General features: G+C 36.1%; 1 protein-coding gene across 2 annotated transcripts in view; it reads right to left on the bottom strand.

Annotated features, from left to right (window-relative positions):
• Positions 1–716: 716 nt before the first annotated feature.
• LOC133538129 (integrin beta-5-like) overlaps positions 717–24,600 on the bottom strand; it is a 77,301-nt gene continuing 53,417 nt past the window's right edge. For both annotated transcript variants that reach the window (XM_061879463.1, XM_061879464.1), the window contains exons 12-16: positions 11,610–11,832; positions 9,202–9,305; positions 6,048–6,167; positions 2,608–2,774; positions 717–2,535 (exon numbers count right to left, since the gene is read on the bottom strand). In XM_061879463.1, the coding sequence (XP_061735447.1) occupies positions 2,440–2,535; positions 2,608–2,774; positions 6,048–6,167; positions 9,202–9,305; positions 11,610–11,832 (710 nt within the window). In that variant the 3' untranslated portion in view covers positions 717–2,439. The remainder of the gene's footprint in view (positions 2,536–2,607; positions 2,775–6,047; positions 6,168–9,201; positions 9,306–11,609; positions 11,833–24,600) is intronic.

The raw sequence follows: 24,600 nt of genomic DNA, 5'->3' as shown, positions 1-24,600 counted from the left end.
TAATACTTGATAATATTTGCAAATGATGATGAAATTGAGGTACAATTGTTTCACATTTCTGATAGTTTTTACATATTAGTATCATATTCCTGATATTTAAAATACAATAGTGTTTCTAAAATCTAATATTTTGAAGAATAGTTTCATATATTTAGTAATATTTTGAGGTAGAATAGTTTCACATTTCTGATATTTATCAATATTTGAAAGTTGAATAGTTTTATATCTGATATTTTGTACTGTTTCGAGTTAAAATAGTTTCATATTTCTGATATTTAGTAATGTTTTGAAGAATAGTTTCATATTTTTGATATTTAGTAATGTTTTGAAGAATAGTTTCATATTTTTGATATTTAGTAATGTTTTGAGGAACAATAGTTCCATATTTCTGATATTTAGTAAAGTTTTGAGGTACAATACTTTATTTCTGATATTTAGTAATGTTTTGAAGTTGAATAGTTCCATATTTCTGATATTTAGTCATAATTTGAGGTAGAATAGTTCCATATTTCTGATATTTAGTAATATTTTCGGAGAGAATGTTTTTAATAGGACTTGGCAGCCTTTGTGTTTTTGTGTTGTGTGATCATTGCAAAGCTAATAAACTGCTGATATAGGTTTTTTTATATTTCAAGTATTTTCTTTCTCAGCTATTCAATTATTCCCATAATAAATCCACAGAGGTGTAAAACATCCAAAAAGGTAAAACACACACATTGTAAGGTCACCTCAAACAAGCTCATTTATTGTGTTGTTGTGTAGCACGACACAAACATGTGTTATCATACAAAGTGTGCATGGTGTATTTACATGTGACACTAATACAACACACACACACTCTAAACGTCATCCTGTCATGTGCATTACCATCTTAAAAACAATTGTAGGTGTCTCCAAACTGCAACCTGGGGGCCATTTTCAGCCCAAAGTCCTTTTTATTGTTCTTCAGCATTTTGTAAAAATAACAAATTATTAATGAGCTTTTCTAATATGTTAGCTTAGCATTTGTTGTTTTCACAATATTTAATGAAGGTGCAACCAAACATGTTTTTGTACCGCAATTTTCGTTCCCAATCAGTGCACATTTAGGCGAGGGACAGGAAGTGTGAGTCAAGTTTTTTCCCCCCAAAATGTAGTTTTAACATTTCTCCATTTTTCGGTTCGCCAAAGTATTGACAACAACCTGAAATTAAAGACAAGCCCACTTTAAATTTAAAAGAAATTTCATCCATCTACATAGTTCATTATTAAATTTTGAAGCTGCCATTTTCATCTCAATTTTCACTCCACATGATTACGCAACTTCCAACATCATATTGCTATCCGAACAATTTGAATGCACATACTTTATTTTTGTAATTTTTTTCACGACTCAAAGTGTTAAAGCTGTAGTAATTTCCTAGGTTTGTGCTGACAGGTTAAGATGTGATACAGCAGGAGTTTTAGCCAGCTCGCTCGCTAATGCTAAAGAAACGCTATGGTTAGTTTCTTGCTTGGAAACATTTCTTTTGAAATATGTGATGAAAGATAGGTTAAGATGAATGTTGAGTTATTAAAATTGTACTTAAACCAGTAAAATGTACTACAGATAGACGTTTACTGTTGTATTTGCACTGTGGCTATTGTACTTTTTTAAATTTTATTTTATCTTTTTTACTTCATTTGTAAAACTTATACCAGATCAAAAACTGAGGTTTTATGTTTTTTATTCCTTGCTGTGGTGAAAATTAATGGAAGTGAGACATCAAAAACTGAAGAGTGTAACAAAGCGCGAGGACAACATAGTCCTAGCTAGCTAGCAAACACGATATACTTTTACTGTTGTATTTGCATTGTAGCTCTTGTACTTTTTATTCCAGATAAAAAACTGAGCGGTTTTATGTTTTTCATTCCTTGCTGTAGTGAAAACGAATAGAAATGAGAGGTAAAAAACTGAAGTGTGTAGCCAAGCGTGAGGGCGTCATAGTCCTCGCTAGCTAGCGATAGCACTGAAGAGATTCTATGTTTAGCTTCCTGCTTAGTACAGTTTCTGTTGCGACTAAAGATAAGTTAAGATGAATGTTGAATTATTAATATTGTACTTCAGCCAGTAAAATGTACCTCAAATGAAAGTTTACTGTTGTACTTTGTATACTTTCTTTGTGAACGCTGAGCAGTTTGATGTTTTGAGTAAAAGTGGGAGATAAAAAAGTGCAGAGTCACTCCTACTTCCAACATACTCACGGTACTTCTTGGACTGGGAGTATTTCCAGTGAGCTTTGTGTCGCCAATCAGGAAGCGGAAGAAAGTCATTTCCGGGAAAAGGCACAATAGGAGGAAGTTTGTGTCAAAATCAACACCGCTAACGTGCCAGCTTAGCTCCACTCAGAGGCCCTGCCAGTTAGCGCGCGCATTCTTGTAATAGAGGGGGCGTGTCCAGCCCGCCCATCAAAACGTGCGTCAGTGGACCGCCCCGTTGTAGGACTTGGCGTAGGGGTCAAAGTCCAGTTCCACGAAGGCGGCCGAGGCGGGTTGCTTGTACAGTGGGTTGGAGGCCTGCGGGACACGAAGCGCAGGCGTCAGACACGGCCGCCTCTCAGATAGGGGTCCTTTTTGCCGCACACTTACCACCTCGTAGCGTGCACGGGAGCGAGCGCTCTGGAAGCGCGCAAACTCCCGGCGGTCGTGCACCGTGATGACCATCTTCCAGGCGGCCAGCAAGATCACGCCCACCAGCAGGATGCTGCCAACCACTGCTAGCAGGACCATCAGCGCGTCTGGACCGCCGGAACACTCTGACACATCATCGTCATGGTTACGTCACATGGCAGTAATAATACAATACTACTGTTTCTCCTATATCAGAATAAGTCAAAAATACTATACACTAATTATAATAAAATACAACACTATATTAAAATAAATATAATACAACACTATAATAAAATAAATATAATACCCTAATTACAACACTATAATAAAATAAATATAATTCAAAACAACACTATATCAAAATAAATACTATACACTAATTATAATTAAATACAACACTATTTTAAAATAAATATAATACAGTAATTATAAATACAACACTTAAAATAAATATAATGCACTAACTCTAAATACAACACTATATTACAATAAATAATACATTAATTATAAATAAATACAACACTATAATAATATATATATATTTAGTACACTACAAAACACTAAAATAAAATGAATACAATAGACTAACTATAATTAAATACAACACTACAAAGATTAATGTTATACACTAACTATACATAAATACAACACTATATTAAAATACACTCATTATAAATAAATACAACACTATATTTCAATCAATCAATCAATCAATCAATGTTTACTTATATAGCCCTAAATCACTAGTGTCTCAAAGGGCTGCACAAACCACTACGACATCCTCGGTAGGCCCAAATACACTATAGTTAAATACAACACTATATTAAAAAAATAATTAAATACAGTATATTAAAATAAATATAAATACAACACTATATTATGATAAATGATGAATAAATAAATTACTTATCATTATTATTAAAATGATATAAATAAATACAACAATATTATAATATATATAATTAAATACAACGCTGTATTCAAATATATATGGTTGAATTAAAGTTCCTGAGGGAACTCTCCAGAAGGAATCAAAGTACTATCCATCTAAATGCACTATATTAAAGTAATATAATTAAATACAAAACTATAATAAAATATATATAATACACTACAAAACACTATAATAAAGATAATACACAAATTTTAAATGAATACAACACTACTTTGATTAAATATAATACAGAAATTATAAATAAATACAACACTATATCAAACCAAATATAATACACTAATTATAAATAAATACTATTTCAAAACAAATATAATACACTAATTATAAATAAATACAACCCTATATCAAAACAAATACACTAATCATAATTAAATACAACACTATAATGATCAATATAAAACATTAATTATAAATATATACAACTTTATAATAGAACAAATATCAAACACCATTAATACGATACTATATTAAAATAAATATCCATCCATTTTCTTCCGCTTATACGAGGTCGGGTCGCGGGGGTAGCAGCCTAAGCAGGGAAGCCTAGACTTCCCTCTCCCCAGCCACTTCGTCCAGCTCTTCCCGGGGGATCCCGAGGCGTTCCCAGGCCAGCCGGGAGACATAGTCTTCGCAACGTGTCCTGGGTCTTCCCTGTGGCCTCCTACCGGTTGGACGTGCCCTAAACACCTACCTCGGGAGGCGTTCGGGTGGCATCCTGACCAGATGCCCGAACCACCTCATCTGGCTCCTCTCGATGTGGAGGAGCAGCGGCTTTACTTTGAGTTCCTCCTGGATGACAGAGCTTCTCACCCTATCTCTAAGGGAGAGCCCCGCCACAAAGCGGAGGAAACTCATTTCAGCCGCTTGTACCCGTGATCTTATCCTTTCTGTCATGACCCAAAGCTCATGACGATAGGTGAGGATGGGAACGTAGATCGACCGGTAAATTGAGAGCTTTGCTTTCCGGCTCAGCTCCTTATATGACACTTTTTAAAAATAAATACACACTATAATGATTAAATATAATACACTATTTATAAATAAATACAACACTATAACAAAAAATAAATATATAAAAAAACAAATAAAACAGATACAATAAAGTAATTATAATTAAGTACAACACTATTATTGAATAAATATGTAACACTTTTTTATGAATAAATACACAAAAAAATAAGTATAATACACTAATTATAAATAGTACAACACTATAATGATAAAGTAAATAAAATATACTATAAATAAATACAAAACTTTCATAATAAAATTTCATCTAATTCACTAATTGTACATAGATACAACACTAAAATAAAAAAACACAATAAAAAATAGAATACTCTATAATAATTTGGTGTCACATATTAATAAGTCTCCTGAAGGAATCAATAAAGTACTATCCAACTATCTAATAGTACTCTACATACTGTGTAATAATTTCATGTTACATATTTAAATGAGTACTTTTTGTACTATGATGGTATTTTATGATCATTTTATGTGATGCATTAATTGTACTGTATATGTACTGTACATAAGAGTACAGTATATATTTTATGATAACTTCATGTAATATTTATAATATTGGATAAAAAACAAATATTTGAATGTGATATTAATACCGTATATACTGTATGATAAGTCTATTAAATATATATTTAATTAATAAAACTTTAAAAAATAAAATAAATATTGTAATTTATGATGTACTGTATAAGGTAATGTATCAACAATGGTTGTGTGTATAATATATATGTGTATATATATATATGCATATGTGTGTATATATATATATATATATATATATATATATATATATATATATATATATGCATATGTGTGTGTGTGTATATATATATGCATATGTGTGTATACATATATATACACACATATATATATATATATATATATATATATATATATACACGGAACGACACAGGAGGTCCTTCATACCGACAGCCATCAGACTGTATAATGCATATGTTCCTTCTTGACAGCACTTAAATGTAGAATATATTTATACTATTCATATATTATATATATAATATATGTTATATATTATTTATTATTATTATAGTCTATTGTGAGCGAACTGTGGTGCTGAATTTCCCCCAGGGATCAATAAAGTACTTTCTATTCTATTCTATATATATATATATCATATCTTGAACATAATAGTATTGTAGTATTTGTATAATAATTTAATGTAACATTTATAATATATTATATAATAATTACATGTGATGTATTAATAGCACTGTACATAGTGTATAGCATTTAAATGTTATTCATATAAATACAACATGTAATATAAAATGTATAATAATTGAAGTTGATAGTTACTATAGGTTTGTAGATTTGACTTGTTCAGATATTGATTTTGAGCGATGTTAGTGTTTGTTTAAGTTGGGTGGTAAAGGTGATCAATTAATCCTAAATGGACCAATCAGGAAGTGCGTACCTGCTTCCCTCAGCGCCGTCAGCACCGCTCGTCCGCTGGCGTGCTCCAAATACGTGAACTTCATCACGCAGTCGTCGTCTGTCTTGTAGACGCACAAGACGGCGCCCGGCTCCTCCGTTTCTACCAGACATAACATTAGGTACACCCTCATCATCTTCATCTTGCCACATTCTCACGTTTTATTATCCATGAGAAAGGTTCTTTCATGGCTAAAATATATACAATAAGTCAAATGTTAAAAATAAAATATGAATAAATGCGGAACTTTTTTATGGGTTTACACAACATGAATATGAATGAGAGCATCAAATACATACAGGAAGTTAAAATTCAACCTTTTATGGTCATGTCATCACAAAATCTCCTTATAATTGAAATTAATATGCAGATGTTGTTTATTCCATGTTTCTTTGCAAAACACAAGATGTTCCTTTACTCAACTGCAGAGAGTAACTTGTAGTAATGACACAGCTCGCAGGTCACATGCTAACTAACCTCGCTTTATTGGCAACATTTGAAAGTATATTCTTCATATTAATATTTAACATGTCACACTCAACAGCACCTCCTCTGGTTGTAAACAAGAAGTGCATTCCCAATTGTGTCAAACAATGATTAATGATAAATAATCATGAACCAATGATTGATGATAAATAATCATGAACCAATGACTAATGATAATCACGCACAATGATTAATGATAAATAATTATTAACCAATGATTAATCAGAAATAACAATTAACCAATGATTAATCGTAATCATTGGTACATGATTAATCAAAAATAATCATTAGCCAATTATTAATCAGAAACAATCATTAATTAATGATTAATCATACATAATCATAACCAATGAATAATCATAAACCAATGATTAATCGTAAAGAACAATTAGACGATGATAAATCATAAATAATCATTAACCAAAAACTAATCCAAATAATCATTAACCAATTAATAATCATAATTAACCAATTATTAATCATTGATAATCATTAGTCAATGATTAATCATTATCATTAGCCAATGATTAATGATAATTAATCACAAACCAATGATTAATGATAATTAATCACAAACCAATCATTAATGATACATATTCACAAACCAATGACTAATCATAATCATTAAGCAATGACTAATCATAAATAATCATTAACCAATGAATAATTATAAACCAATGTTTAATCATAAACAACAATTAGCTAATTATTATTCATAAATAACAATTAGCCAATGATTAATCATAAATAATCATTAACCAATGATTAATCATAAATAATCATTAACCAATGATTAATCCGTCCATCCATCTTCTTCCGCTTTTTCTGAGGTCGGGTCGCGGGGGCAGCAGCCTAAGCAGGGAAGCCCAGACTTCCCTCTCCCCAGCCACTTCGTCCAGCTCCTCCCGAGGGATCTCGAGGCGTTCCCAGGCCAGCCGGGAGACATAGTCTTCCCAACGTGTCCTGGGTCTTCCCCGTGGCCTCCTACCGGTCGGACGTGCCCAAAACACCTCCCTAGGGAGGCGTCCGGGTGGCATCCTGACCAGATGCCCTAACCACCTCATCTGGCTCCTCTCGATGTGGAGGAGCAGCGGCTTTACTTTGAGTTCCTCCTGGATGACAGAGCTTCTCACCCTATCTCTAAGGGAGAGCCCCGCCACCCGGCGGAGGAAACTAATTTTGGCCGCTTGTAACCGTGATCTTGTCCTTTCTGTCATGACCCAAAGCTCATGACGATAGGTGAGGATGGGAACGTAGATCGACCGGTAAATTGAGAGCTTTGCTTTCCGGCTCAGCTCCTTCTTCACCACAACGGATCGATACAGCGTCCGCATTACTAAAGACGCCGCACCGATCAGCCTGTCGATCTCACGACCCACTCTTTCCTCACTCGTGAACAAGACTCCGAGGTACTTGAACTCCTCCACTTGGGGCAAGATCTACACCCCAACCCGGAGATGGCACTCCACTCGTTTCCGGGCGAGAACCATGGACTCGGACTTAGAAGTGCTGATTCTCATCCCAGTCGCTTCACACTCGGCTGCGAACCGATCCAATGAGAGCTGAAGATCTTGGCCAGATGAAACCATCAGGAACACATCATCTGCAAATAGCAGAGATCTAATCCTGCAGCCACCTAACCAGATACCCTCAACGCCGTGACTGCGCCTAGAAATTCTGTCCATAAAAGTTATGAACAGGAAACGGGTCCGACTTACTGCCAGCGATGCGGACTAAGTTCTGACACTGATCATACAGGGAGCAGACCGCCACAATAAGAGAGTCCGTTACCCCATACTCTCTGAGCACTCCCCACAGGACTTCCCCGGATACACGGTCGAATGCCTTCGACAAGTCCACAAAGCAAACTCTGCGACCAATGATTAATCATAACTAATACATAGCAATGATTAATCGTAAATAACAATTAACCAATGATTAATAATAAATAATCATTAGCCAATTATTAATCGTAAGTAATCATGAACCAATGATTAATTACAATCATTAAATGATTAAGCATAAATAACCATTAACAAACTATTAATCAAAAATAACCAATAACAATATATTAATCATAAATAACAATTAGCCAATGATTATTAATAAAAACATCATAAACCAATGAATAATCATATATAACCATTAACAAATTATCAATCATAAATAAGCATTAACAAAATATTAATCATAAATAACAATTAGCCAATGATTATTAATAAAAACATCATGAACCAATGATTAATTTTAATAATCATGAGTCAATGACTAATAATCATTAACCAATGACTAACCATTAATTAATCATGACCTAATGAATCAACATTGTTGATCAAAGACACACAATAATTTCAAATTTATAATACAAAATATAAAATAATTATAAAATACAATAAATACATTAAACAGTAATACATGCATTATATATTGTATAATATGTTTAATGTTTATGCTAAGGCAGATTAATCTCCTCTTTTTTAGAGGATTAATAACGTTAATATAATTTTTGAAAATATATACAAATACTTGTATTATTATGACTTGAGGAGACAAAAGATGTTTCATATTTCTTCACAGCTGACCTGCATGACGTGGATTATCTTAACTTAGTTTACTGATTACAGGAAGTATCCAAAGATTGTTTACTCACTGAGAGCGTCCACTGTGACTATTTCATCCTTGCACACGCGCTGCTGACATGTCTGGTTGTCTGACGGATGTCCCGACTTCAGCAGATGACACTCCACGCATTCTCTGCAGGAAGAAGTTTCTTTCAAAATAAAATCACTTCTTGAAATGTAACCCTTGACGTGAAGCATCACTCTTGTTAGAACCTTTGAGGACACAAGAATATGTTGTAAGACACTGTTCACCTCCTAGGAATCTGTTCCAGGGTCAAACTTTGTTTGAAGTCACATTTAACATCATTAACTTGTCATACAAGTGTAAAAAGAAGTGAACCACTGTTTTTATTTTATTTTTTTACTTTGTACAGCGCTGTTTTAATGTATATACTTGTTTACTATCTTTTATTGAGTTTTTATATATCTACTGTTTACTACATTTGAGTTTTTGTATATACGGTTTACTATATCAGAGTTTATAAATAAATAAATATAAATATATATATATATATATATATATATATATATATATATATATATGGCTTCACGGTGGCAGAGGGGTTAGTGCGTCTGCCTCACAATACGAAGGTCATGCAGTCCTGGGTTCAAATCCAGGCTCGGGATCTTTCTGTGTGGAGTTTGCATGTACTCCCCGTGAATGCGTGGGTGCCCTCCGGGTACTCCGGCTTCCTCCCACTTCCAAAGACATGCACCTGGGGATAGGTTGATTGGCAACACTAAATTGGCCCTAGTGTGTGAATGTGAGTGTGAATGTTGTCTGTCTATCTGTGTTGGCCCTGCGATGAGGTGGAGACTTGTACCCCGCCTTCCGCCTGATTGTAGCTGAGATAGGCGCCAGCGACCCCCGCGACCCCAAAAGGGAATAAGCGGTAGAAAATGGATGGATGGATGGATGGATATATATATATTAGGGCTGCGAATCTTTAGGTGTCCCACGATTCGATTCAATATTGATTCTTGGGGTCGCGATTCGATAATATATCGATTGTTTCGATTAAACGCGATTCTCGATTCAAAAACAATATTTTTCCGATTCAAAACGATTCTGTATTCATTCAATACATTTCAGCAGGATCTACCCCAGTCTGCTGACATGCTAGCAGAGTAGTAGATTTTTTTTAAAAAAGCTTTTATAATGGTAAAGGACAATGTTTTATCAACTGATTGCAATAATGTAAATTTGTTTTAACTATTAAACGAACCAAAAATATGACTTATTTTATCTTTGTGAAAGCATTGGACACAGTGTGTTGTCAAGCTTATGAGAGGTGATGCAAGTGTAAGCCACTGTGACGCTATTGTTCTTTTTTTTAAAAATGTTTTCATAAATGTCTAATGATAATGTCAATGAGGGATTTTTATTCACTGCTATGCTGAAATTATAAATAATATTGATCATGTTGTTGATAATATTAATTTTTGTTTCACTACTTTTGCTTTGTTCGGTGCAGTGTTTGTGTCTACTCTCAATTGCTCTGTTTATTGCAGTTCTGAGTGTTGCTGGGTCAGGTTTGGTTTTGGAATTGAATTGCATTATTATGGTATTGCTGTGTAGTTGTTTGTTGGATTGATTAAAAAAAAAGAAATACAAAAAAAAAATTAAAAAATTTGATTTTTAAAAAAATGAGAATCGATTCTGAATCGTACAACATATTCAAATCGATTTTTTCCCACACCCCTAGTATATACTATATATATATATATATATATATATATATATATATATATATATATACTGTGTATATATATATATATATTATATATATATCCACACAGATACACACATATATATGTATATATATAAATATACATATATACATACAGTTTACTATATTTTATACAAACTTTTTATGTATATACTGTTAAAAATATGTTTTATGTATAAACAGCTTACTTCATTTCATGCATAGCTTAATATATATTGTACATAGTTTTTAATGTATACATTTTCCTATATTTAATACATAGTTTTTATGTATACAGTTTACCAGACAGTGTTTTATACATAGTTGTTTACTGTACGGCATATATACTTTATACAAATATATTTTATGTACGTTGACTATATTTTAAATATAGCTTATGTAGAGAATTGTTTACTAGATTGTATATATAGTTTATGTAGAGTACTGTTTACTAGACTATATACATATATAATTAATGGATGTTTACTATATCTTATATATAGTTTATGTAGAGTACTGTTTACTAGATTGTATACATATATACTTTACATATGTTCACTATATTTTATATATAGTTTATGCTCAGTAGAGTATTGTTTACTATATTTAATATATAGTTTATGTAGAGTACTGTTTGCTCGATTTGTTTGAAGTGCATACTGTTTACCATCTTTATTCCTACTTTTCTACGTATACACGTGTATTTCACAACTTTAGTGTGCGTGTACCTTTTGCTGTCGCAGGCGTCCGGGCAGGTGGGGCACTTTTGGCAGGCGTCTCCGAAGGCGCCGGGCTGCGTGCACTGGCAGCGCCCGCACACGCAGTGGCCCCGCCCGCTGCACAGCTGCCCGTCGTCAGCCATGCAGGATGCCGTCTCCGTGGAGCAGTTGCAGTTGTCCCCCACGTAGCCGACGTGACACTTGCACTCGCCGCAGTGGCACTCGCCGCGACCTGACAGGAAGACAGGCGGGTTGCCATGAGTACCTTCGTCTCACCAGCAGGGGCGGTAATTCAACATGAAGGAAAGTGGAGCAACTGTCTAAAAGAGTAATTTTCATCTAACAGTACCCAAAGAATCACATAATTAAATATTTAAACACAATGTTACTTTTCAAACTGTGTGTAATATTAAATCAACTGTCATTTACTGTTGGAGAGCAAAGAAAGTTTGAGAACCACTAAGCTAAAAGTGTGCCCACTCTAAGTAAGATTCAAGGTGGAGTCCCGCCCTCTACCTGGTCAAACAATGTAAACTTCGCACCATATACAAACCCCGTTTCCATATGAGTTGGGAAATTGTGTTAGATGTAAATATAAACGGAATACAATGATTTGCAAATCACATTCAACCCACAGTGGATATGTTTATTTTACTTTTTATTCATAGCTGTATGTAGAAGTGTCTGGTTGTATCTGCTGCTTTAATGTCCTCTGTGTTCTTTGATGTTTGATGTTTCCCTCTTACACACATGGAAGAGGGATGTGTACTATGGCTATGAGTTGTTTTTTTTGTTTGTTTGTTTTTTTCTTCCCCTTGGCCTCAGTCTGCACCCCCACTCCAGGGCCTAGGCTAAGACCGATTTTTTAAGTTTATTTTAATCTTCTATTTTTTTCTCCCCCCCTCCTTGTTTACCTGTATGTCATCTTTTTTGTAAGGGGCGCTGGAAACCGGCAGACCCGTCATCTTTTTTGTAAGGGGCGCTGGAAGCCGGCAGACCCGTCAGCGATCCTGTTCTGTCTCCCTGTAATGTCTGTCTGATCTTGAATGGGATTGTGCTGAACATTTTAATTTTCCTGAAGGAACTCTCCTGACGGAATAAATAAAATACTATCTATCTATCTATCTATCTATCTATCTATCTATTCAGCTGAATATGCTACAAATTTTTGATGTTCAAACTGATAAACATTTTTTTTTTGCAAATAACCATTACCTTTAGAATTTGATGCCAGCAACACGTGACAAAGAAGTTGGGAAAGGTGACAATAAATACTGATAAAGTTGAGGAATGCTCATCAAACACTTATTTGGAACATCCCACAGGTGTGCAGGCTAATTGGGAACAGGTGGGCGCCATGATTGGGTATAAAAACAGCTTCCCAAAAAATGCTCAGTCTTTCACAAGAAAGGATGGGGCGAAGTACACCACTTTGTCCACAACTGCGTGAGCAAATAGTCAAACAGTTTAAGAACGTTTCTCAAAGTGCAATTGCAAGAAATTTAGGGATTTCAATATCTACGGTCCATAATATCATCAAAAGGTTCAGAAAATCTGGAGAAATCACTCCACGTAAGCGGCATGGCCGGAAACCAACATTGAATGACCGTGACCTTCGATACCTTATCAATCTCAAAAGGATATCACCACATTATTCATTGGTTATGATTATGTATGATTAATCATTAGTTAATGATTGTTTCTGATTGATAATTGGCTAATGATTATTTTTGATTAATCATTGGTTAATTGTTATCTATGATTAATCATCCAGACCCAAGGGGAGGCGAACCATCCAGACTGTTATCGAGCCAGCATCTGTGATGGTATGAGGGTGCATTAGTGCCCAAGGCATGGGTAACTTACTCATCTGTGAAGGCACCATTAATGCTGAAAGGTACATACAGGTTTTGGAACAACATATGTTGCCATCTAAGCGCCGTCTTTTTCATGAATGCCCCTGCTTATTTCAGTAAGACAATGCCAAGCCACATTCAGGACGTGTTACAACAGCGTAGCTTCGTAAAAGAAGAGTGCAGGTACTTTCCTGGCCCGCCTGCAATCCAGACCTGTCTCCCATCGAAAATGTGCTGTGTATTATGAAGCGTAAAATACGACAGTGGAGAACCTGGACTGTTGAACGACTGAAGCTCTACATAAAACAAGAAAGAGAAAGAATTCCACTTTCAAAGCTTTAACAATTAGTTTCCTCAGTTCCTAAACGTTTATTGAGTGTTGTTAAAAGAAAAGGTGATGTAACACAGTGGTGAACATGACCTTTCCTAACTACTTTGGCACGTGTTGCAGCCATGAAATTCTTAGTGAATTAGTATTTGCAAAAAAAAAAAAAAGTGCATGAGTTTGAACATCAAATATATTGTCTTTGTAGTGCATTCATTTGAATATGGGCTGAAAAGGATTTGCAAATCAGTGTATTCCGTTTATATTTACATCTAACAAAATTTCCCAACTCATATGGAAACGTGGTTTTTACATTTACCTTACATTTATCTTCTATATTCATTCTTTTACATTCTTCTACCTTATATTTACTAGTTTTACCTACTATTTATCTTGTTTTACCTTACATATTTCTTATTTTACCTACTGTTTACCTCATGTTAACTTCTATTTACTACTTTTACCTTCTAATTTATTTTACCTTCTATATTCCTTATTTTACCTATTATTTACCTACTTTTGAGTCGTTTAGTCCATTTAACTTTTATTTTCCTTATTTCACTGTCCTTTATCTTGTTTCACCTTCTTGTATCTTGTTTTACCTTTAATTATATTATAATACCTTATTTTACCTTCTACTTACCTTTCAATTTCTTTTCAAGTATTTTATGCTTAACTTGTTTTACCATCTGTTATGGGGTCAATATTTGATACATTTTATCAACTCATTAACGATTAATCAAAGAATTATATTATAAATCCAAGCTTTTCTCTAATCGTAATAAACAATCATTGTTTTCATTTTGGCCAAAGCTGCACAACTACACCGAGTTTTGAATACAATCGGTTAAATCAAAGATTTGTGTTAGTGGTGAGAGCACACCAAGTGTAAAGCAGAATGGATGCATGCTTGTTGTAGAACACTTGAAGTCAGTTGCTAACCAAATTGACGGCTCTTGGCCATTTTGTGGCTTTCTGCAGTCACTTTGTGTGTTGTCTTAAGTCTGACTTCCACTCCTAAGAAGAGGGATTGTCTTACTCTCAGAGGAAGCTGGACAAGACCAACGCTTTGTGGCGTGCAGCCTGTCCCCGCGGACTCCAATAAGTGACGCTATCGCCCAAACCGCTGCACTTCATGGCGAAGACTTACAGACATGGGGAGGATGGCTGCCTCTCCAACACAAATAAAACATGCAATAAAAAAGCAGGCAGGATTTAGTCACTTTGTAGTCTCACACGAGGTCAAGAAACCTAAAATAAGTCATGGAGACTAGAGATTGACAATATGTTTTTTTTAGGGTCGAAACCAATACCGATTATTATATAAGGCCGATTATTGATATTTTGAACCGATGTTGATGTGCAGTAAAATTTATTTCAACATAAATAGTATCAGCTGGACAAACTTTTTTTTTTTTAACAAAATGGGAGACAAGTAGCAGTGCTAATATTGTGTTTAATTTAGCAGCAAAACAAACACCTTTATTACGCATGTCTAAGAAGAACATCAACATTTGCTTTTCAAAATATGGCAAATCTCCTGAAAATGTGTAAAGATAAGACACTTCCCAACATTGCTGTCTACTTAAGTTTAGACAATTTTATAGTAGTTTATGGATTTCATTCATTGTAAGGTTTCCTTGTTAGGTACCCTGAAATATTGCCAACATTTCAATAAAAACATTTGTCTTCTTCATGTAGATTATGGTTAAGACATTTTTAATCTGGCAGACATTTCTTCCTGGATGTTACAGAAAGTATGGGAACGTGTGAGCGGCTGCCTGCTCTTCTTTACTTACTGTATTTTCCCAACTGTAGAGCGCACCGGTGTATAAGCCACACCCACCAAATTTTAGAGATTGCTTCCCGTATATTATCTGCATCGGACTATAAATCGTAGATACATACGTTGTGAAATGAGGTATTTATACAGAAATATTCTGTAAATGTTTATTTAGATACCTTGATTGTTTCCAAACGGTTTCTGTGACTCGGCAGTAAAACGGCCGATCAAACAAAACAGAAGTAATCGTCATGGCCCCACTAGCTGCGCAAGCTAGTTGTCCAATCAGCTAAACAGACTCAATAACTCGATGGTGATGTTTTGGTGACTTTACAGAGGAATTTGTGAAACAATTAAAAAAGAATGGCATTGTACGTTAACAATGGTATATTAGCTAATGCTAACAATGCTGGCTTCATTACATTACGATAGCATGTACAAATATGCATGAAAACACTCCTACAGACATCACACATGGGACCGTTTAGTAAGTAAGAAATATTTTAGTTATATTGTGTACCCCGCCTACTGCCCGAATGCAGCTGAGATAGGCTCCAGCGACCCCTGCGACCCCAAAAGGGACAAGCGGTAGAAAATGGATGGATATTGTAAAACTTTAAAACAGTGTTTGGCGTGATGAATGAAGAATCTATACGAGTAGAAAGGTTACGGACGGCTAGATGACTGAACGGCAATTCTACTTCTGGTTTTGAAGCACTGTATAGAAAGACACTGCAGCACATCCAGTGAGTGAACCAGTCCAAAAGATGGCGCCATAGCACAAACAATAAAACACTTTTTGTATTTGCTGGTTTTTAATTTTTTCTGTCAGCAAAGAAAAATCCAGAAATTGGCCGCACCGTCTTTTAATAAACTTTTTGGTGGTGGGGGTTAAAGAAATAAAATAAAATAAAAAAGAGCCTTGTGAAATTTGAGTTTAAGTTTCACACATGGGACAGTTTAGTAAGTAAAAATTGTTGTAGTTATATTGTAAAACTTACAAACGTTGTTTGGAGTGATGAGTGAAGAATCCATACGAATAGAAACATTGTGGACGGCTAAAAGACGGAACGGCCCTTCTACTTTCTTTTCAACGCTTTAGACAGCAGGAAACACTTGTAGGAATTCAACCAGCAGCAGGGAGCAAACTTGTCAAAAAGATGGTGCCATAGCACAAACAAAACACCATTTAAGTGTCTTTGTTTGTGTCTCATGAAAACTGTTTGCTTAATGGCCGTCAGCGAAGAAAAACCCATATATTAGCCGCACCGTTTTACTTGACGCAGGGTTTAAAGTGTAGGGAAAAAGTAGTGTCCGATAGTCCGGAATTTACGGCAAGTCTCCTAATTGTCAATATATTTACATAAAGTTTGGATTTTTGGCAGAAAAATCTTTATTCGTCGTCTTCATGTGCATCCGTCTCTGTGTGCTTGTGTAAAAAAAAAAGAAAAGAATCAATACCGATAAAAAAGAGGCCGACCGATAAAAAAAAATGACAATTATCAGCGGTTATCGGCGTCGATAATCGGTCAATCTCTAATGGAGACATGAAGACACTTGATAAATTCATACTATAGTAGGAAGCACAATAAACTGAAAGGAAAATATAAACCAGGGGTGCCCATTACGTCGATGTCAAGCTACCGGTCGATCGTGGAGGGTGTGTCATTCGAACACCAGCCAGGCATGAAAAAATAGACCTAACAATTAGCGAACATCAATCTTCACCACGACGTCACTTTTTTCACTTGATTGACGTTCTCAGCACTCGAGGGTCTTGTGAGATGGCACTGGCTGCCGCCAGATCATTATTAGGTAAAAAAATACAAACAGGAAGGCGAGAAACACCGTTTATTTCAACAGACTCTCACGCCATACCTGCCGTCAAAACTCTAAAGACCGACCGCACAGTTCCTGTCTTCACAATAAAAGTGCTGCTTCGGCCTGCCTTCGCTAACAAAATAAGAGTCTCAGAAAGCTAGCACACACACGCTAGCATGCTACGGAGTTTGCCGTCAATGTATTTTTTGTAAAGTGTATAAAAAGGAGTATGGAGGCTTGACAAATAAGATGCCAAAAACCAACTACCGTATTTCCTTGAATAGCCGCCGGGGCGCTAATTAATTTAAAACCTCTTCTCACTCCTGCGCTTAAAGGCATGCGGTAAAAGTAAGCAGGTGCTAATAATTTTAAAACCTCTTCTCACCCCTGCGCTTACCAATGGCATGCAGTAAAAAATTGAGTGTGATAAAAAAATATATTTAATAAAAAAATATCCTGCGGCCACGGCCCGGTGGTTGGTGACCACTGCTCTACAACATGTCATCGCGACCGCCTTTACGCGACGCTATCTGCGTGCCGGCCGGACGCATGCATATCGCTGCTTCTCATACAAGATTGCAATGCATACTTGATCAACAGCCATACCTTTTACACTGATGGTTGTGATATAAACAACTTTAACACTCTTACTAATATGTGCCACACTCTGTGAACCCACACCAAACACATTTCTGGAGAACATCGGCTCTGTAACACATTATAAATGCAACATAAGAATTACCCACAATGCCATCCATCCATGACTCTTGGCTATATTATACACACGCCCGGGACCCCGCCCACCTCAACCGACGGGGGGGGGGTTTTGGTGCTAGAGTGGTGTATAATATAGCCAAGAGTCATGGATGCGAATAGTTAAAAACAAACAAACAAATACATTGAAAAGGTGTGTTATTGTTTGTGCTATGGTGCCATCTTAAGCAAAAGTTCGCTCACTGCAGTTGCTGCAGTGTCCTTCTATTTGGTGCTTTCAAAAGTCCAGTGCATTTTTACTTGTATTGATTCTTTATTCATCACTTTAAGCAACTTTTGTAAGTTTTATAACTAAAACAATTCATACTTATTAAAGCATCCCATGTGTGATGTCTGAAGGAATGTTTTCATGCATATTTGTACGTCCTATCGTATAGTAATGAAGCTAGCATTGTTGGCATTAGCTAATACGTCATTATTAACTTACAATGGCATTCTTTTTGTATTGTTTCAGTTTCACAAATTCCTTAGTAAATTCACTAAAACGCCACCGTGGAGTTATTGAGTCTATTTAGCTGATTGGGGAGCAAGCTTGCGCAGCCAGTGGGTCCATGACAATGACTTCTATTTTGTTTGATTAGCCGTTTAACTGCTGTGTTACAGACACCGTTTGGAAACAATAAAGGTATGTAAATTAACATTTACAGAATCTTTCTGGTTAAATAACTAACTTCACTTCACTTGCATATGTTTCCTCTTGACTGCACTTAAATGTAGAATATATTTATACAATTCATATATTATATATTACATATATAATATATGTTATATATTATTTATTATTGTTTATTGTGAGCGAACAGCCGCAACATTAATACGGCCACAACGACAACTCTTGCTGACCTACTGCCCTCGGTAATGGCACCATTCCCAAAATATGTGGGCTCTATTGATAACCTCACTAACAACTTTAACGACGCCCTGCGCGAAACCATTGATAACATAGCACCGCTAAAGTTAAAAAAGGCTTCAAAAAAGCGCACCCCGTGGTTTAAAGAAGAAACTAGAGCTCAGAAATTATTATGTAGAAAGCTGGAACGCAAATGGCGCACGACTAAACTTGAGGTGCACCATCAAGCATGGAGTGATGGTTTAATAACTTATAAACGCATGCTTACCTTTGCTAAAGCTAAATATTACTCAAATCTCATCCACCGTAATAAAAACGATCCTAAATTTTTGTTTAGTACGGTAGCATCGCTAACCCAACAAGGGACCCCTTCCAGTAGCTCAACCCACTCAGCTGATGACTTTATGTAATTCTTTAGTAAGAAAATTGAAGTCATTAGAAAGGAGATTAAAGACAATGCGTCCCAGCTACAACGGGGTTCTATTAACACTGACACGATGGTATATACGGCGGATACTGCAATCCAAAATAGTTTCTCTCGTTCTGAGGAAATAACATTAGAGGAATTGTTACAACGTGTAAATGGAATAAAACAAACAACATGCTCACTTGACCCTCTTCCTGGGAAACTGATCAAGGAGCTCTTTGTATTATTAGGTCCATCAGTACTAAATATTATAAACTTATCACTCTCCTCGGGCACTGTTCCCCTAGCATTCAAAAAAGCGGTTATTCATCCTCTTCTTAAAAGACCTAACGTCGATTCTGACCTCATGGTAAACTACCGACCGGTGTCTCACCTTCCCTTTATTTCAAATATCCTCGAAAAAATTGTTGCGGAGCAGTTAAATGAACACTTAGCGTCTAACAATCTATGTGAAACCTTTCAATCCGGTTTCAGGGCAAATCACTCCACGGAGACAGCCCTCGCAAAAATGACTAATGATCTATTGCTAACGATGGATTCTGATGCGTCATCTATGTTGCTGCTCCTCGATCTTAGCGCTGCTTTCGATACCGTCGATCATAATATTTTATTAGAACGTATCAAAACACGAATTGGTATGTCAGACTTAGCCCTGTCTTGGTTTAACTCTTATCTTACTGATAGGATGCAGTGTGTCTCCCATAACAATGTGACCTCGGACTACGTTAAGGTAACGTGTGGAGTTCCCCAGGGTTCGGTCCTTGGCCCTGCACTCTTCAGCATCTAGATGCTGCCGCTAGGTGACATCATACGCAAATACGGTGTTAGCTTTCACTGTTATGCTGATGACACCCAACTCTACATGCCCCTAAAGCTGACCAACACGCCGGATTGTAGTCAGCTGGAGGCGTGTCTTAATGAAATTAAACAATGGATGTCCGCTAACTTTTTGCAACTCAACGCCAAAAAAACGGAAATGCTGATTATCGGTCCTGCTAGACACCGAACTCTATTTAATAATACAACTCTAACATTTGACAACCAAACAATTAAACAAGGCGACACGGTAAAGAATCTGGGTATTATCTTCGACCCAACTCTCTCCTTTGAGGCACACATTAAAAGCGTTACTAAAACGGCCTTCTTTCATCCCCGCAATATCGCTAAAATTCGCTCCATTCTGTCCACTAAAGACGCTGAGATCATTATCCATGCGTTTGTTACGTCTCGTCTCGATTACTGTAACGTATTATTTTCGGGTCTCCCCATGTCTTGCATTAAAAGATTACAGTTGGTACAAAATGCGGCTGCTAGACTTTTGACAAGAACAAGAAAGTTTGATCACATTACGCCTGTACTGGCTCACCTGCACTGGCTTCCTGTGCACTTAAGATGTGACTTTAAGGTTTTACTACTTACGTATAAAATACTACACGGTCTAGCTCCATCCTATCTTGCCGATTGTATTGTACCATATGTCCCGGCAAGAAATCTGCGTTCAAAGGACTCCGGCTTATTAGTGATTCCCAAAGCCCAAAAAAAGTCTGCGGGCTATAGAGCGTTTTCCGTTCGGGTTCCAGTACTCTGGAATGCCCTCCCGGTAACAGTTCGAGATGCCACCTCAGTAGAAGCATTTAAGTCTCACCTTAAAACTCATTTGTATACTCTAGCCTTTAAATAGACTCCCTTTTTAGACCAGTTGATCTGCCGTTTCTTTTCTTTTTCTTCTATGTCCCACTCTCCCTTGTGGAGGGGGTCCGGTCCATTCCGGTGGCCATGTACTGCTTGCCTGTGTATCGGCTGGGGACATCACTGCGCTGCTGATCCCCCTCCGCTTGGGATGGTTTCCTGCTGGCTCCGCTATGAACGGGACTCTCGCTGCTGTGTTGGATCCGCTTTGGACTGGACTCTCGCGACTGTGTTGGATCCATTATGGATTGAACTTTCACAGTATCATGTTAGACCCGCTCGACATCCATTGCTTTCCTCCTCTCCAAGGTTCTCATAGTCATCATTGTCACCGACGTCCCACTGGGTCATTATTGTCACCGATGTCCCACTGGGTGTGAGTTTTCCTTGCCCTTATGTGGGCCTACCGAGGTTGTCGTAGTGGTTTGTGCAGCCCTTTGAGACACTAGTGATTTAGGGCTATATAAGTAAACATTGATTGATTGATTGAACAAAATTGACAAGATCTTGGGTGTGGGGAAACCTGCTGTCGTGACGAAGCGGTTGTTGCCGGACACACAACAGACTCTTGGGAGAAGAAGGAATGCCGCGTGCCTGGCGAGCCTTTTCTGTCGAGGACGTGAAGATATCTACCTATTCGGATTTATGACAACAGGACATCTGCTGATTGGAGCAAGCGTTGCTCTGGTTTGTCGAAAAAATGGAAGTTGCTGGCAGTCTTCAAAGTACCCCAAAGCTGCGGGGAGGATGCGGGAAGAACAGTGGATAACATCGGACTGTCTACCCCGCAGTTTTTGAGGACCAGTCATAGACAATTTAGAGTGAACAGCAAATTTTATTTTCACCCGCATAAAAAACCTTCTTACTTGGATTGTTTCCCTGGCGTCGAGACTCTCCCGAAGGACAGTGCAGCAAAAACACAACAAACTCCATTCTTGTCTCTAATGGACAAACACCTGTTGTTGACTTTGGACTAGCGACTGCACAATATATCAAGGCCGTGGAGCAGAGACACACTACGGGCTTACACACACACACATCCACAAAAATATACGCCACACACACACACCCCACCCCCCCAACCCAACGCCCTCGACGCAAATCCCATAGGGGTGATGAATGGATGGTCAGCGCCTGAGAACTGCGGCCTACCATCATGACCCTAAACTCCCTTCCCTCTGTTGGTAAATATCTCGAGATGTATGTTGTAATATTTTCCTGAAGGAACTCTCCTGACGGAATAAATAAAGTACTATCTAGTAATAAGTATATGTGCTTTGCTATGGAGGTTTTTTCCCACTCCAGACTGGGCCCCCTTAGGAGCCCAGTCTAGATTGTATTTTATTACTCATCCTTCCCCAGCGTTTACCTTTTTCCCATCTTTTACGGGGCGCCTTGTGGCGACCCATCAGCGTTCCTGTTCTGTAACCCTGTACACTGTTTGTTTTTGATTAATCTAGAACGGGTTTGTGCTGAAAACGAAGTTTTGTTGTACCTGTGCAATGACAATAAAGACCCATCTATCTATCATATACACACACACATATACACATATATATATATATATATATACTGTATATATATACATACATACACATACATACATATACACATTAACACATACATATATACATATACACATACAAATATACATACATATACAGTATATATATATATATATATATATATGCATACATACAAATATACATACATATATATACACACATATATTCATACATAAATATTGATATATATACATATATATACACATACATACATATATATACATATACACATACATACATACATATATATTTATTTATATATTATATATACATATATATATATATATGTATATATATATATATAATATATAAATAAATATATATATATATATATATATATATATATATATATATATATATATATATGAGGGAACCCCTCATGAAACAGTTCTGTGGAGATGAAGTAGTCTTGTGATTTTTTTCCCACACATACATATATTGCGCTCTACCACGGTATCGAGCATTATTCTCTGGATAATCTAATTAAGACAGATATATATATATATACACAAATATATATATACACACACACAAATACAAATATATATATATTCAAATATATATATAGATATACATATATATATAGAGAGAGAGAGATTCATTTATATATACATATACAAATATATATATAAACATACAAATATATACACACACACATACACTTATACATATATATATATACATACATACACACACATACATATATATATATCTACATGTATATGTATATATGTGTGTGTATATGTATATAATATATATACAGTATATATTATATATAATATACAGTATATATATAATATATATACATATATACGGTATATACATATATACATATAATATTATTATGATATAATTAATATAATGCATATATAACTATTATAATTGGATATTAAAAAGATGTTAAAGTTTAACTCCTACCTCGTTTACTTCCGTGACGACCTTGTTAAAGTTTTGTAATCAAGCAGCTAAAATTAGGCAAATGGTTAAGTGGGGAGAGTGTTTTGCATTTTTCCCAATCATACACTCTAATGGTTTTGAATGGGTGTTATTTTGAATTGTGTTATGGTGTTTCTTTAAAACATCCACAATGTTCAGTGAGCAGGTTGTGTTATGTGTGAACATGTGTGTTGACTTTTATGTTAGTTGAATTTTTGTTTTGCACCATGACTAGGGAAGGTTGTTTGGATTTTGTCATATAAGTAAATGATGTACTATTATTTCAAAGTACTTTCAAGGGTCACATTGTCCACAAGATGATGGCAAATATTTGGCATTTTGACACCCACTGGTATTTAAGAATAATTTGAAATCATTCCGTGGTGCGATACTCATGACATCTCGCGGGCCAAATTGAAGATGTTGGAGGGGCGAACTTACTTGGCCCACAGGTTGGAGTTTAGCTAATTTTTGTGCAACAATAAAGAGCAACTATGATGATTTGATGACTGGTTGTGTAGGTGTGCCTTGACAAATGCAATAAGCCACGTAGCAAAACAAAGGAAGATGTAAAACGTGATGGCGAGCGTGTGAATGACTCCTGTGGGTGTCGCTTTTTACCAACCGGCAGTTTAGTCATCCACACACACACATGTTCCCGTTTATATGCAACGCACAACGTGCAAGGAATGCGGCATGGGCCAACTTTGGTGAGTTAAAAAAAAAAAGAGGGGGGGTAACGTAGCAGCGACTATTTCGGGAATGTGCAAACTGTTGAGTTGACATATTTCTGCTGAACAAAAAGTAGAACTTGCACAACATGGGGAAGAAAAAGTCAACCTTATTTTAGTCCAAAGCTCCAAAAATATATATTTTTTTATTGTTATTTGTAGAGGATTTGAAAAAATAATATTGCTCTACCGATGCAGATACTCTCTGAAGTTGAGTAAACAAACATTCCCTGCCACTGTAAG

Source organism: Nerophis ophidion, linkage group LG19, assembly GCF_033978795.1.
Source record: "Nerophis ophidion isolate RoL-2023_Sa linkage group LG19, RoL_Noph_v1.0, whole genome shotgun sequence".
Classification (NCBI taxonomy): domain Eukaryota; kingdom Metazoa; phylum Chordata; class Actinopteri; order Syngnathiformes; family Syngnathidae; genus Nerophis; species Nerophis ophidion.
This window is presented reverse-complemented; position numbering and strand designations above follow the sequence as displayed.